At 34.4% G+C, this 17173-nt stretch overlaps 1 protein-coding gene across 5 annotated transcripts in view; it reads left to right on the top strand.

Annotated features, from left to right (window-relative positions):
- Positions 1 to 17173, top strand: part of LOC135847739 (uncharacterized) — a 138872-nt gene that overhangs the window by 97573 nt on the left and 24126 nt on the right. For 2 of the 5 annotated variants that reach the window (XM_065367425.1, XM_065367426.1), the window contains exon 2: positions 5215 to 7546. The exons of 1 other annotated variant lie outside the window; for it this stretch is intronic. In XM_065367425.1, the coding sequence (XP_065223497.1) occupies positions 5221 to 7083 (1863 nt within the window). In that variant the 5' untranslated portion in view covers positions 5215 to 5220 and the 3' untranslated portion in view covers positions 7084 to 7546. Of the gene's footprint in view, positions 1 to 5214; positions 7547 to 11135; positions 13636 to 17173 lie in introns of those variants that run through there. 2 more of the 5 variants (XM_065367433.1, XM_065367431.1) reach the window with 2 other exon arrangements.

Here is a 17173-nt window from a genome sequence, read left to right on the forward strand (position 1 = left end):
AAAAACGGGAATTTTATTTGTTGACAATTTTGGCAAAAACCAGATTTTTTGCTCAATCTTGACAAAAAACAGGAATGTTTGATTTTGACCAAGGATAGTCACTTTTTGACAGTATTAGCTGAAATGGATACTTTTTGACTATTTTGCCAACAATTCACGCTCTTTAACCACTTTTTCAAAAAAATGGGACCAAGACTTGAGCAAATTTGGTTACAAAAAACAGAACTCTAAGTAAGTTTGGTAAAAGCGGGACATCTGATTGGCAAATTGTGAAATAAACAGAGAAATTAAAAAAAAGTGGCGAGGTAAAACCCATTTTGATAGATTCATATGTCACTCTTTTCAAACACCCTGAAAATCATGATCGAGTTTTTGGCTTAAAATCCTTCTGAAATACTCAAAAAAAGTTTTGTTCCCTCACATTTCGACCTACGTATATTTCTGCAGGTTGCATGTCTGCATGACGCCTTTTTCAAAAAATTTTGGAAATCATCACTCAATTTCGAGCTCAAATAGAGTCTTTCAAAAATGATCAGAAAAAGTATTACATAGAATTTTTCTTGAAATTTTATTTCATTTTGATAGGTTACATGACATTTTATCAATCCCAAAAATCAAAAACTGTCTGACTCAAATTTTTTTTTAATGTACAAAAACATTTTCGACTAGGAACATATACAACAGTTCATTCTAACTCAAACTGAATCCAAAATTGAAGTATTGAAACTTACATTCGAAAAAAACTAAGCCAACAGAATATTTTGTTTTCATGAAGCAGTTTCGTAGACATTTTTAATGGATACTATTGAATTTTGTCCCAAATTCTTGCTAAAGTTAAAATACTCAAAAAAACAATGAAAACATTGTAGGATTACCAAAACATAACTTCTCAAGATTACAATGATGGGTGCTACGAAGCCGTTTTTTTGAAGTTTTCGTTTCCAAGCGTTTTATTTTCAAGTGATCATAGCTCATTTTTACAATAGGTATTTAAAATCATTATAATTAATGTACCAAAGTAAATTTCTCAAAAAGGGGCTCGTAGCACCCAAGATTTTATCCATCTAAACAACATATCCAAAAATGAAAGTTATCTTATCCGAGGAGTAGTTTTTTGGTAGTTTTGTAAAGAAAATTGAAGGTTTTTACCTACTCATTTTACCTACTAACCTACACCCTTAACCGGTACTTCATAGTTTTTCTATCAAACTAAAACTCGTGTCATGGAGTTTATGACTTGTTTTTCTATAAATTTAGGTTATATATCTATGTATTAGTTTTGTTTTATAGTTTTTTTCTATCGATTCTTTATTCTTTAATATATAGTGCCTAATGCTATCGAATACTTTTATCATTTTAATGAATAGGTACCTCTACCTACGCATATCTTAGGTAAGTAAGATTAGTAGATATTAATTGGAATTTATTTTTCTATATAAATAGGCTGTCTGGCTGTATTTTTATCAAAAATAATTCTACATAAATTGAGAATGTTTGTAATTTTTATAAAGTTCACAGATAGGTACTTATGATAAATTTATCAGCTGTTTGATAATTTGTTGTCTAGGATTTTTGTTCTAGTGTTCTTTCGTTTACAAATTTATTTTGTAATTAAGTATATAATAATTATTAAAAGATTATTCACGATGAAACATGGAAGCGTATTATTTGACCCATTTGACCCCTATTTTTACGTATCCGTTGAAAAAGTTGAAAAAACCCCTTCACTCGATGAAATAAACTCATCACAAAAAAATCAGAATTTGAAAAAAATGCAATTTTCAATTCCAAACGTCAAAAAAAGTTTAAATTTATTCAGTTGTGTTATTTTAACCTCTTTCTGACGTTTGTATTTCACAAAAAAGTTGATAAAGATTTGTAATGAGTTTATTTCATCGAGTGAAGGGGGGTTTTCAACTTTTTCAACGGATACGTAAAAATAGGGGTCAAATGGGTCAACTTCACCAGTCAAAAGTAGATAACAGGTATGGAAATAAGCTATTTTCGGTTATAGATACTAGTCAAAAGTGTTTATCATGTTTTAAATCAAACAATCGCATTTTTTCGCAAACTTTTAAATTGTTTAAATCGACTTTACGACATATTGCCATCACAATTGAATGGTGCTATTCAAGAAGGTCCTATCGACCGATAGGACCTTTTTTGAGGAGTTCATGTAATTTGAATCTCTGACGTTTTCTACACAAGATGGTGCAAACCGCAGCGCTCCATGTGGTGTTGTTCACAAACAGCAGCTATATGAAGTTGACTAGGCCACACACAAATTTGCGTGTACCCTGGAAAATGCGCGCATTACCTTCTTTTCCAAAATGGTCAATCACGACTACACCAAAAGTCTTAATTAGGTAGTAATTTTCAACGCAGAATTCAAATTTTGAGTCAATTTTGCCCCTCGACCCCAAGGGGGGGGGGTGGTACCAAATAAAAATTTGGGGAAAATGTGAAAAAATCGAGTATAGTGTCGAAATCTTGATACTTTAGGCTAAAAACCACGATTTTTGAGTCAATTTACCTCGTAGCCCCCCAAGGGGGGTGGTATCAAATAAAAATGCGAAAAAATCGAGTATAGTGTCGAAATCTTGGTACATTTGGGCTGAAAACCCGATTTTCAGTCAATTTTGCAGGGAGGAAGGGGGGTGGTACCAAATCGAAATTTGGGGAAAACAGTGAAAAAATCGAGTGCGCACTCACACATGCATGGCTAAAGTATGAGATGATACAGATTTCCGCAGGTTTCCGCAGGTAAATCGATCGCAGTTGTTTTACATATGTACACTAAAATGCATAATTTTTCATATTCGTAGTTTTGGCGGATGCTGGCGGAAGAAACTTCTGCCCTACAGTATTAAAGATATTACATTAAAGTACTCAATTTTTTCACTTTTATCCTAAATTTTGATTAGGTACCACGCCCCTTCCCCCCGGAAGCCGAGGGGCAAAATTGACTCGAAAATCGGGTTTTCAGCCCAAATGTACCAAGATTTCGACACTATACTCGATTTTTTCACATTTTCCCCAAATTTTCATTTGGTACCACCCCCCCCCCTGGGGGTCGAGGTGCAAAATTGACTCAAAATTTGAATACTGCGTTGAAAATTACTACTCAAGAGTCCCTTTTGGTGTAGTTGTGATCAACCATTTCGGAGAAAAAGATCATTCGCGCATTTTCCAGCATGCTGGCCCAGTGTGCAACATCTGAATTGAATTTTTTCCTCAAGAGTTGGTGTATTAAACTTGTAAATTACGTATCTAACAAGTTGTCTGAACTATTTCATGTTTTTGGTGGGTTTGAGAAGGAATAAAATCGATTTTTAGGTGAATAACCGCAAGAAGGTCCTGTCGTTTCAAGAAGGTCCTATCGAGGTCTCTTTTGTAAAGCGCTCCCATGGAAATGTTGGTGGTGGAAAAAAAATTACTACGCAGGAAATAAATAGTGGAAAGATGCTTCTATTCAACAAAAAAAACCGGAGCTCGCTATATCATTTTAAACCAAAATGGCAAAACACTGAAATATAAAAATGCGTTTTTCTCAAAACCAGTTTTTTGTCGATAGGACCTTCTTGAATAGCACCATTCAATTATTCAATATTCTGTTCAGCATGAAAAGTCGTCCATAATATATTTTTTTCAGAATTTTTGAGAGTCGGGACGATACGAAAACTACGTTTTGAAACTTTTCGAGCTACTTATTTTTCGTACGAAAAACAATGGCAACACTGATTTTTATGATATCACCAAAAAGCCTTTCAAAACCCCTAACTATGAGAAAAAGTTCCATTTTGGTAGGTATCGTGGTTATTGAGTAATCCACTGCTGAAATGGATGATATTTCAAGTTCACTGAAAACTTTGACACCCCCTAGTAGCATTTAAAAAAGGGCTATAAGGCTGCGATTTGCGCCATTGATCATCCCTTCGAAAGATCTTTCCGCAGGAAAAATTTCAAAAAAATCGCCGACCCCCCCCCCCTTTCCTCCCTCCTCGCCACTTTTTGGTCGAATTAACGTGAATGACCCGTATACCTAAGCACTTATTTGAAGATTTTAAGGTACCTAATTTCATCTTTATAAAGAGCTGAAATTTAATCCCAAACCGTTTGTGAATTGATTTTTGATCAGGAATGCTTTAAAGCACTGATTTATAGATTTTAATTCAAATCTGTCAATAATTTACAGAGAGAGTTGCTAGTTTTCAGAAATGCTCAAACAAAGTCTTGAAGAAGTTCTGACCGATCATGCGTCTCTTTTTCGAAAAATCCCAAAAATCATGACCAATTTCAGCTGTAAATTCTTCAAAAATGTTCAAAAAACATTTTTTTTTTTTAAATAGGTACCTAATTGAATTTTAAGCGAAATTGTAACTCATTCTGATTAGGTCTTATGACAGTTTTTCAAAAATGTCCATTATCAAATCATTTCATGTTTTAATTTTACACCAAAAATTGTTCAAAAACGCTTTAAAAAAACTTTTGTTAAAATACTAGAATACATATCGTAAATTCCTTTCCTATACCTACCCATAATTTTGATTCGTTGCGTGACAATTTTTATAGAAATTCCAAAAATCGTGAGTTCATGTCCCATTGTGAAATCACAATTTCTATAAATAGCGTGGTCTAAAACCCCTATAATCCAGTTGATTTTTCGATTTTTGGCGAATTTATTTGGGAATTCAATACGAATATTTTCATCAAAAATGTAGGAAATTTGTTCTCAAACTAATATGTATCAAATTCCCTTGGACCGAATTTCATCATAACCAGCCATTCTGTAGGCTTCAACCTGATTTTTTAGATTTTTCCAGAATTTTAAAAGGGTACCACCCCCCCTCTCTCCCATTAAGACAGGCAAAATGCCCTCAACCTCGGATTTCGATATAACTTTAACTATCTGGGTATGTTTAATACCCCGAAAAAATGATTTTGGGCCCATAGGCCGCCTCCACTCCACCCCCCCCCTCCCCAGACCACGAACTAAAAAAACGCTTTTTTCATGAGAAAAATTCTCTATCATCGCTTGATTTGAAATGAATTTTTTCTGTGAATTTTTCAACGCATGGAGGGAGGGGGGAATTAAAATGCGGTTCAATCTCGTTGGATTAAATTCGTGCATGATGTATCCTATTACCTAATGCCCATGCACATCGCCTGTTGGCCGTTTTTCTCGTAGAATTAATTCGATCATCACATTTTCAGGTTCAAATGGAAGTTGGACAAAGCCAACACCTAGAAATGAGCGAAGCAGCTCCGAAAGTATACGATATTCTTCATCCTACTCCAGTATCGCTGCAAGAACTGTCAGCGATGTCCATTAGCCTCGAAATATGGCGTCGTGAAGTGAATGAATATCGCACGAGTCGACAATTGGAAGAATTTCAAGTACGCAGTTTACGAATAGAAGATACCCGGATGAAACTTCCTGATTTACCTTCCACGATTCATAAGACAATCAAAAAATTTTTTTATAAATTTGCGAGGTCAGTCTTATCTTGGCTAGTTGAACATCATAAACGAGTATTCATGTATCGTTACGGTCACGAGAACTATATTTTACACTATTTCGACGATTTTGTATGCGACTACGACGGCTCTATTGATTACAGTAGGACAGCCGAACGCATGATGCGTTGTGTAGGATTTAGTGCAGAGCAAAAGTTTAAAATTGCCTGCTTGTATTTCTTCGAAGACGATATCCAAAGAATTTGGCCCTCTGTATCGAGACACATCAGCGTGGATTCAATGAATTTTCGAATGTTCCCGCAGTTGTATTACTGGATCTGCCGTCTCAGGAATGAGTTAGGCAAAATTCCAACCGTATGGTACAATGATACTCGTACTGTTGATGAACGAATGCTTCATGCGCACATGCGTCATAATAGACCTTCGTTGGAATATTTTTGGAATCGTTTACCTCTTGAAAAACAAACGGAAAGAATTAACAATAAATACCTTAATGCGTTAGATTTTGCTAGATTCGTTTTACCAAAACTAAATGATCGGCAGCTCGATCAACTCGTGAATCGTACTACTTGTGGCGGCGGCCCATTTTATTATCTGTTCCGCTATCTTCATTACAATAAAGACGTCGTTTCAAGAATTTGGTTGTATATTAGGTCAAAGAACATCATGAACAAGAGCACTTTTACGGATCTGGTCGTTCATTTGATACAAGATGAAGATGACGATGACGATTGTGGTAAGATCGCCTATGAAAATTGGGAATATTTATGCCGGGAAATATGGAACGACTCTCCACTTGATTTCAAACAATCGACGATTAGTTTCATTTCATCTGGTAGCGGATGGTTAGACGATATGGATATTGGAGATGATCATTATTCGAATCAGATACACGTCGAGTTCCTGTTGCTTATCCTACAAGATGCATCTCTCAAAGAAAGGAACTCGTTCTGGCATACCTGCTGGAAAACATTGATTAAAGCAGTTCGAACAAAAGATTTGCAACGAATGATGCGATTATGTCTTAAAAATGAAGATGAGATTATTCAGTTCAAACAAAACTTCATAATTAGCAGCCCAGTTGCCCTTCGAGTTTGCCTTTCATTACTCAAAGAAGGGTATTTTCACGAATTGAATGCATTTGTGAGTTTCTGTTGTCCCGAATTGCAAGCAGCGTTAAACTTTAAAGAACAAATCCTGCGGTCGGGTTTTCTCGATGAGAATGAAGATTGTCAACTAGGCCTAAGTTGTGAGATCGTCTTTGGAATTTTAAAGGATTTTAATAATTTCGTTCGAGATGTTTCCGCCGATCTTAAAAATGAGCTTGTGTCGTCGCCTTCATTTTTGAGGCATTACGTGAGCATTATTTGCAACAAAGAAATCTCTTTGGAAAAGTTCACCGAATTTATTGAGATCTTTGTTTCAACAGGAGGTGCTCTAACGCAAATCAAGATGAGTTTTATTGATTCGTTGAAAGAGTATGTGACTACGAATGCAGTTGTACGTGATTATATGTTTGCCAAGCATGAATTCAACTCGATTTTATTGTGGTGTTTGGGAAGTGTTGAGGCCGTTGATGAATTCAAATTAACCGGTATTTCGTAGTTTTTCTAAGTAGATTAAACTAGAACCCGTGTCAATCGTGTCATAGAGTTTGTGACTTGTTTTTCTAAAAAATTGAGGGTATATTAGTTTTGTTTTATAGTTATTTTCTATCGATTCATTATTCTTTAATAGAGTAGGTACGTAATGCTATCGAATACTTTTATCATTTTAATGAATAGGTACGCATATTTTATTTAAGTAGATAATAGATTAGTAGATATTAATTAGGATTTATTGTTCTGAATACCTACGGGCGTATAGGCTGTACTTTTATCAAAAATAATTAATTCTAAATTGAGAATGTTTGTGATTTTTATAAAGTTTAAACATTGACTGCAGGTATGACAAATTCATCAGCTGTTTGATAATTTGTTGTCTATATAGGATTTTTATTTTTGTTGTAGTGTTCATTTCGTTTACAAATTTATTTTGTAATTACATATTATAATGTATAACAATTATTAAAAAATTATTAACGAAGAAACATGAAGCGTATTATTCGATATGTTGAAAATTGTATGGGTCATTCCACGTCTATTCGACCAAGAAAGTGGCAAGGAGGGGAGGGGGTCGGTGATTTTTTTGAAATTTTTCCTGTGGAAAGACCATCTGAAGGGATGACCAATGGTGCAAATCGTAACCCTCTAGCCCTTTTTTGAAGGCTGCTAGGGGGTGTCAAAGTTTTCAGTGAACCTGAAATATCATCCATTTCAGCAGTGGATTACTCGATAACCGCGATACCTACCAAAATGGAACCTTTTCCAATTGTTAGGGGGTCTGAAAGGCGCTTGTTAGTGATATCATGAAAATCAGTGTTGCCACTTTTTTCGTACGAAAAATTAGCTCGAAAAGTTTCAAAACGTATAGTTTTCATATCGTTTCGATTCTCAAAAATTCTGAAAAAAATATATTACGGTCAACTTTTCATGCTGAACAACATACTGAAATATTGTGATGGCATTATGTCGTAAAGTCGATTTAAAAAAATTGGAAGTTTGCAAAAAAATGTGATTTTGTTATTTAAAACACGAAAAAAAGTTTTTACTGGAGAAGTTGACCCATTTGACCACTATTTTCTTGGAAAAGTTGAAAAAACCCCTTCACTCGATGAAATAAACTCATTATCAAAAAATCGAAATTCGAAAAAATTCAAAATTTTTGCTGCTAGTGTGATTTTTATCAACTTTTTCATGAAATACGTCAAGAAGGGGTCAAAATAAGACGACTGAATAAATTTAAACTTTTTTTGATGCTTGAAATTGAAAATTGAATTTTTTAGAATTTTGATTTTTTGTGACGAGTTCATTTCATTGAGTGGAAGAAGGTTTTCAACTTTTTCAACGGAGACGTAAAAATAGGGGTCAAATGGGTCTAATTCACCAGTCAAAACTTTTTTTCATGAATTAAATCAAAAAATCGCATTTATTCGCAAATATTCAATTTTTTTAAATTCAACTTTACGAAATAATGCCATCCTAATTTTTTAATAATGTTGTTCAGCGTGAAAAGTTGTCCATAATATATTTTTTCCAGAATTTTTGAGAGTAGGAACGATATGAAAACAACGTTTTGAAACTTTTCGAGCTAATTTTTCGTACAAAAAAAAAGTGGCAATACTGATTTTCATGATATCACCAACAAGCCATTCAAAGCCCCTAACTATTGAAAAAAGTTCCATTTTGGTAGGTATCGCGGTTATCGAGTACTTAATCCATCTGCTGAAATAAATTATATATTATAAGTTCACTGAAAACTTTGGCACCCCTTAGCAGCATTTAAAAAAGGGCTAGAGGGCTCCGATTTGCGCCATAGGTCATCCCTTTAGAAGCTCTTTCCACAGGGAAAATTTTTTATAAATCGCCCACCCTCCTTACCACTTCTTGGTCGAATTGACGTAGAATGACCCGTATATAACTAACTGTAAGCACTTATTTAAAGATTTTAAGGCATGTATGTACCTAATAAATTTCATCTTTATAAAGAACTGATAGGAGGAGTATCGATAAGGCCATTTTTTGGCCCCAAACAGTTATCGACTGAACCACTCTTAAAATGTTGTAATGAATGCCCCAAATACGAATCCGTGGTTAGTTAACCCAAAATGACCATTTTTTAGGCTTCAGGGGTCCCCAAAGTCGCGAATAAAAAATAATTCTTGGAACCACTGAGTATTATTTTCAAAAACGTTTTCAACGTAAAATATCTGTTTGAACCCGTTAAATATTATACGAGGCAATTTTTCCATTTTCGACCCTCGGGGGCAGAAATTGGGGGGTTTTAATTTTTGAAATATTTTGGAACCACCATTTTGAACCTACCCCGTTGAACCCCGCTAAAAAGCTTTTTACAGTTTATTAGTATCTGAAAGACCTCCATCCTACCAAATTTTGAGCTCAATAAAATTTTGCGCTGGTACTCAAAAATCCAAATTTCCAATTTTTTGTAATTTGGATTTTTTGGGAACCCCTGGATAGCTGAAAACCTGCGATTTGCGCCAAACGTAACGTTTTGAGGCATGTATTCAGTAATCTCGATGAAAAAGTAAAATTAGACTCCCTGTATATTCGTAATTTTGAACCCTTTTTTTAGATCCTCTCTTTTTGGGCACACCTGAAAAAGGCGATTATGCATTTTTTTTTTCAATGAAGAATTTACATTTGGAACACACTAGCAAGAGATCGATAATTTTTCACTAGATTTTACCAGAAACTTTCAAAATTGAGCTTTTTTGGGCCAAATTCTGAGATTTTACTTCGTTGCAATCGTGAAAACGTGATTTTAACGTTTTTACGAAGAGTAAAATCTCTGAATTTGACCCAAAATAGCTCGATTTTGAAAGTTACTGGTAAAATCTAGTGAAAAATTATCGATCTCTTGCTAGTGTGTTCCAAATGTAAATTCTTCAATTTATGTATTTGAAAAAATATGCATAATCGCCTTTTTCAGGGGTGCCCAAAGTGGGGGGCTCTAAAAATAGGGTTCAAAATTACGAATATACAGAGAGCTGAATTGAACTTTTTCACCTAGGTAATTGAATTATATGCCTCCAAACGTTACGTTTGGCGTAAATCGCAGGTTTCTAGTTATCCAGGGGTTCCCAAAAAATCCAAATTACAAAAAATTGGAAATTTGGATTTTTTGAGTACCAGCGCAAAATTTTTTTGAGCTCAAAATTTGATAGGATGAATGTCTTTCAGATACTAATAAATTGTAAAAAGCTTTTTAGCGGGGTTCAAAGGGGTACGTTCAAAACGGTGGTTCCAAAATTTTTCAAAAATTAAAACCCCCCCAACTTCTGCCCTCGAGGGTCGAAAATGGAAAAATTGCCTCGTATAATGTTTAACGGGTTCAAACAGATATTTTACGCTGAAAAAGTTTTTGAAAATAATACTCAGTGGTTCCAAAAATTATTTTTTTATTCGCATCATTGGGAACGCCTGGAGCCCAAAAAAATGGGGCCAAAAAATGGCCTTATCGGTACTCCTCCTTTGTTCTGAAACTAAGTAATATCAACTCCTTTGGACCGAATTTCATCATTTCCAGTCATAGTGTAGCCTTCAACGTAATTTTTTGAATTTTTCCAGAATTCTAAAAGTGACCCCCCCCCCCCTCCGGGTATAAAGACAGCCAAGATGCCTTCAACCTCGAATTTCGATATAGGTAACTATCTGGGTATGTTTAGTACCTCGAAAAAATAATTTTGTGCCTATAGCCAGCCCCCACTCCACCCCCTCCCCTACCAGGAAGCGGGGCCAAAAAACGCCCTTTTTTAGGAGAAAACTTCTGTATCAACGCTTGTGATTTCAGATGACGTGTTTCTGTAAACGAATATAAGTAGTTAAGTACAGGATATATTGGACTACCCCCTGAATTTATCATCGCATGGGGGGGGGAGAGAATTGAAATGCAGAAATCTGGATTCTGGTTGGATCAAATTCGTGCATGATGTACTTAGAGATAGATTTCTGTGTCAATTTTTGTATACCTAATGCCCATGCACATCGCCTGTTGGCCGTTTTTCTCATAGAATTAATGCGATTATTCATTTTCAGGTTCAAATGGAAGTTGGACAAAGCCAAGACCTAGAAATGACTGAGGCAGCGCCAAAAGTATACGATATTCTTCATCCTACTCCAGTATCGCTAAAAGAACTGTCGGCAATGGCCATTAGCCTCAAAATATGGCGTCATGAAGTGAATGAATATCGCACGAGTCGACAATTGAAAGAATTTGAAATATTCAGGTTACGACTAGAAAATACCCAGATAGAACTTCCTGATTTACCTTCCATGATTCATAAGATGATCAGAAAATTTTTTAATAAATTTGCGAATTCAGTTTTTTCTTGGATACGTGAACATTACCAACGAGTACCATTCGATTCTTACGGTCACGAGAACTATATTTTACAATATTTCGAGGATTTTGTATGCGACTACGACGGCTCTATTCATTACACTAGGACAGCCGAACGCATGATGCGTTGTGTAGGATTTAGTGCAGAGCTAAAGTTTAAAATTGCCTGCTTGTATTTCTTCGAGGAGGATATCAGACGAATTTGGCCCTCTGTATCGAGACAACTGAGCGTGGATTTCATTGATTTTCGCAAGTTCCCGCAGTTGTATTACTGGATCTGCCGTCTCACGAATGAATTATACAAAATACCAACCTCAACCTACACCTGGCGAATTGATACTCGTACTGTTGATGAACGAATGTTTGATACGCACATGTCTTATAATAGACCTTCGTTTGAGTATTTTTGGAATCGTATCTCCGTTGATAAACAAATGAACAGAGTTGAATACATTGATCAGTACGATTTTGCTAGATTCATTTTACCAAAACTGAATGATCGGCAGCTCAATGAACTCTTTAATAAGAAATATGGTCGCGCATTTTATTCTCTGTTCCGCTATCTTCATTGCAGTAAAAAAACCGTTTTAAGAATTTGGTTCTATATTAGATCGAAGAACATCATGAACAAGAGTACTTTTAACGATCTGGTTGTTAATTTGATAGAAGATGAAGATTACGGTCGTGATGAGTTCGATCACGAAAACTGGGAATATTTATGCCGTGAAATATGGAAGGATACTCCACTTGATTTCAAACAATCGACGATCAGTTTCATTTCATCCGATAGCGCATGGTTAGACGCTATAGATATTGAAGAAGATCATCATTCGAATCAGATACACGTCGAGTTCCTATTGCTTATCCTGCAAGATGCTTCTCTCAAAGAAAGAAATTCGTTCTGGCACAACTGCTGGGAAAAAATGATCGAAGCAGTTCGAACCGAGGATTTGCAACGAATGATGCGATTGTGTCTTAAAAATGAAGATGAGATTAACCAGTTCAAAGAAAACTACATGAATAACAGCCCAGTTGTCCTTCAAGTTTGCCTTTCATTATTTACAGAAGCGTATTTTGAAGAATTGAATGCATTTGTGAGTTTCTGTTGTCCCGAATTGCAATCAGCGAGAAACTTCAAAGAACAAATCCTGCGGTCAGTTTTTCTCGATGAGGATGAAGATAGTCAACTAAGTCGTGAGATCGTCTGTGGAAAAAAGGAATTTAATAATTTCGTTCGAGATGTTTCCGCCGATTTTAAAAAAGAACTTGTGTCGTCGCCTTCATTTTTAGAGCGTTTATCGAGTATTATTTGCGACAAAGGAATTCCTTCGAAAAAGCTCGCCAAATTTATTCGGATCTTTGTTTCAACGAAAAAAGCTTTCAGGCGGGTCAAGACGAGTTTGATTGATTCGTTGAAAGAGTACTTGGCTACTGATGAGATTGACCTTGATGAACTATTTCGTAAGCCTGAGTTCAACTCGATTTTATTGTGGTGTTTGGGAAGTAATGAGGCCGTTGGAGAATTCAAATTGACCTGTACGTCTTCTTAGTGTAGCTAGTAAGATGACCTTAAAACTCGTGTCATAGAATTTGTGACTTTTTAAAATAAATTTAAGTTATATTAGGTTTGTTTAATTGTTATTTTCTATCGATTCTTCATCCTTTAATAAAGTATCTAATGCTGTCGAATACTTTCATCGTATTACGTATAGGTACGTATATCTTAAGTAGGTACCTAAGTAACTAGATTAGTAGCCTATCAATTAAGATTTATTGTTCTGTAGGCTGTATTTTTATATCTATTGAGAATAATCCTAAACTAAGAATGTACTTACTCGTAGTACTAGATAAAGGAGAGAAACATACAAATTTCAAATTATGATTTTTACCTCCGAATCTAGGGGCACGCTCGTGCCCCACCCCGCCCTCTTCCGAAATAAATCCAAAAAAACACGAAAACAAGGAGTAATGAAACTAATCGTTAGCCGCCGCAAAACTGGATTTTACTCCGACCAATGAGAACGCATTCCCCACACACAAATGACAAAAGGATATAGTCAGTATAGCAAACTTACAATTTTTATTGAAAATAGATTCAAACTGCCTAATTTCGCTATTTTGCGTGATATTAATTTATTGTTTCAATTATTATTCATTACAAATGACTAATGAGTAATTTTTCTATGCAGTACCTACCTACCTATGCAATCATGTCATTTCATATTATAAATAAATAATTGATAATTTGATAACTGTAGCAACTATATAGCAAATCTTGCTCGTGATATTACAACTCATTTCAAAAATTTCCAGATAATACTTCAGTCTGAAAAGAATAAATTTTGATCTACGTACATTTTACAAATATGAATGATCACTCTGATCTAGAAATCGATTAGATTAGAATGAATTGACTTTTCAAAATGCCGAAGGGCTTATGGTAAAAAATGATTTTGTATTCTCACTCTCTTATTATATTTCCTTCTCATTACTTATTTTGTTTTTTCTCGTCATCTAATTCTAAAGTAGTACAAGTAGTTTTTCAGTTCTCAAAATTTCTAATTAATAATAGGTACGTATTCTCCTTTCTAGACCTGGAAATCAGTCTACTGTGGGAAATCAACTCAGAAAATGTTGAGTAAAATTCCAGATAACCGAGATAACTAAATATATGTACTTATTCATCAAAGAAGTTCGTGAATCGGTTATGGACGTTTATTTCACTCTCCTTTTTTATTTTTTCACAATTCTAAAATTGAAGATTGAAATTTACAAAAATAACACACAACACTCACAACAGTGTTATCACAATTTCAGTGGGAGGTTATGGAAACGTAAAACACGTTTTCATTGGTCGGAGTAAAATCTAATTTTGCGGCGGCTAACGATTAGTAGAAATAAATGCAAACGATGAACCGAAAACGAGTAACGTAACGAGCAGTGACACTAATATTCTGAAACCAACTCGCCTTTGATGGCGCGCAGGCCGCCAACTCATTTTTCTATGGGAGTGTGCATTAAATTGAAAAATTTCTAAGAAGCAATTTTCTTAATTTTTCAGGCGCTTTCATTTGAGACTAAAACGGAGTTTCTACGATGAAAATTCGCGAAGCTACAATTTGGCTCTATTTTGTCATTTTTGTAAAATTCTTCGCCATCTTCAAACACTATTCAGAAAAAACGGCTGAATGGATTTTTGCGAAATTTGGGAATTGGGTTCTGTTTATCAACCATTACGGACTAGTGAAGTCAAATTTTGAAAATTTTGAAATTTGACCTTTCACCCCCCCATTTGGGGCCTCAAAATTTTGAAAAAATTGAATTTTATTTCAAAAATATATTTCTTGAGTTTGAAAAAACCTATATGCCAAATCTGAGCGAAATCGAACATCAACTAAAAGCTCCATGAGCTTTCGAAGTTGCAATAATTGTGAGATTTCGCCTATTTTCAAATGGATAATACAAAAAAAAGAGAACTCATTTCAAAATGCAAGTAGGAAAGGAAATCCTTCTTATGTTTGAAGAACCCATATACAAAATTTCAACGTACTTCGTTTCCAAAAAAGCTCTGTAGCTTTGATTAAAGTTTTACAAAAAGAAAGGACCGTTACATTTGAATCCATGCGTATTCCTATGCACGTTTTGATATCTAGCGCAGCAGTAATGTGTTGTAGTGACACAAGTTCTCAGCAGCTGCGTGGCTGCATGCATTATGTGTCGGATCGCCACGCAGAGGGTCTATGGATCGAATCCCACTCGATTCTACTTTTTTTTTCAATTTTTTTAAAGCTAATTTTCTTGGGGTAATTTTTTTATTGTCATCTGATCTGTGGAAAGTGAGTACCTGGTGTTTGAAACATACTTTTCGAGAAAAACATGTTTCATTAATGTTTACTTAGTTTTTGAAAATTAAAAAAAAATCATATCTTTTCGCCATTATGCTACGAATAATGTTTAATGTATTTTTTTCAGATTGATATCCCGAAAAAATGTTTTGAAATTTCATTGTTTTTTTTTTAAACCAGTAGGTAAAATAAAATTTACACATCAACTATTTGTGAGGTCTTGCGTTATATTGACACACATGTGCGATCATTTTGCTCTAGATGCGAGCCATTCTATGTATTAATGCATTGAAAAATGAATTTTTGCCATTCATTTTCATTAGGTATATTTTCTTTTCTCAATATACCCTTGAAAGCTTTAAAAATTTTTTGTTTTTTGTTTTTTGTTTTTTTTTGAATTGAAAATGAAAACGAATGCTTTTTCAACTTTTTCCGTTTTTGATTGTTTTTTAAATACCTACCTACATCATGGAACACATTGAAAGTACAATGATGACATTTTTTCAGCAAAATGAAATTATGAAAAACCGTGTCATGTCAATAAAAATGAAAAAAACAACACCAACAACGAGTAGGTACTCAAGAGCAAAAAATTATTTTATTGTGTATCCTAAGAAAAACGATCAAAAATAGAAAAGGTTGAAAAGGTAACCAATTTCATTTTAAATGGGGGGGGGGGATTTGAAAATTTCCAAAGCTTTAAGAATACTTCAAGTTGAAACTCTTATTGAGAATAGAAAATGCATTGAAACGACAAAAGTCAATTTTTCAATACATATATTATGTACTTTGAAACTGAAAATAAGGTACCCTATAATATGAACTTTCAGTTTTCAATTCCTTTTTTTACACCATTCTGAATTCAATTAGCTGAAGACAAGGTGAAGTGATAGTAACCAAAAGAACCGAACAATGGACCCAACGTTCTGACAAGATGTGTCTGTATAACACACCTCAATTTTTGTTACTCCATGCAGTCTTCAACTTGAAAATGTCATACGAAAATTTCATGTTGAAAAAATTGTAGAGAATTTCATTCTCTTTTAGTTTACTGTCATCCGATTTTTGCTAGAACGTACCTACAAATTTTCTCATGTTTAGTCCAGTGAGCTTTTGGAAAACTGAAGCAAGAACCCAAAACATAATACAGAGAAACAATTTTTAAAAAATTTTAAAATTAAAATGTAAAATTTTCATTATTTTTGATTTTTTTGAAATGTTTTGTGAAAAGACTACGTAATAAAAACCATCTGATATCCCCCAAAAAATTCTCCAAAAAAGAATTGAGACCCCCGCCCTCGACTGATACAAACGCAAATTCTCTTGTTCAAACAAAAAATAGAAATTCTGCGGGTACCTACCTACTTTTGAACGTGATCATTGTACACAACATAATTTACAGCAATTTTTTTAAAAATTTCACTGATAAAAGTAATGATATAAGGTGGAAAGCCGCCCTTTTTCAATCAAATTCTCTGAGTTCTCCTTAAAAGTCAATATCATAAATGGATTTTGAGACACCTTTCTCATAAATTTTCAATACTTACACTGAAAAAAATTGTAAAAAACATTGGGGCGGACACAGGGCTTTTGAAGAAACATGATCGGCTAATTTAGCATGAACCTTAAACCTATGTCCGCTCCAATTTTTTTTACAATTTTTTTCAGTGTAAGTATTGAAAATTTATGAGAAAGGTGTCTCAAAATCCATTTATGATATTGACTTTTAAGGAGAACTCAGAGAATTTGATTGAAAAAGGGCGGCTTTCCACCTTATATCATTACTTTTATCAGTGAAATTTTTAAAAAAATTGCTGTAAATTATGTTGTGTACAATGATCACGTTCAAAAGTAGGTAGGTACCCGCAGAATTTCTATTTTTTGTTTGA

This window comes from Planococcus citri, chromosome 5 (genome assembly GCF_950023065.1).
Source record: "Planococcus citri chromosome 5, ihPlaCitr1.1, whole genome shotgun sequence".
Lineage (NCBI taxonomy): Eukaryota > Metazoa > Arthropoda > Insecta > Hemiptera > Pseudococcidae > Planococcus > Planococcus citri.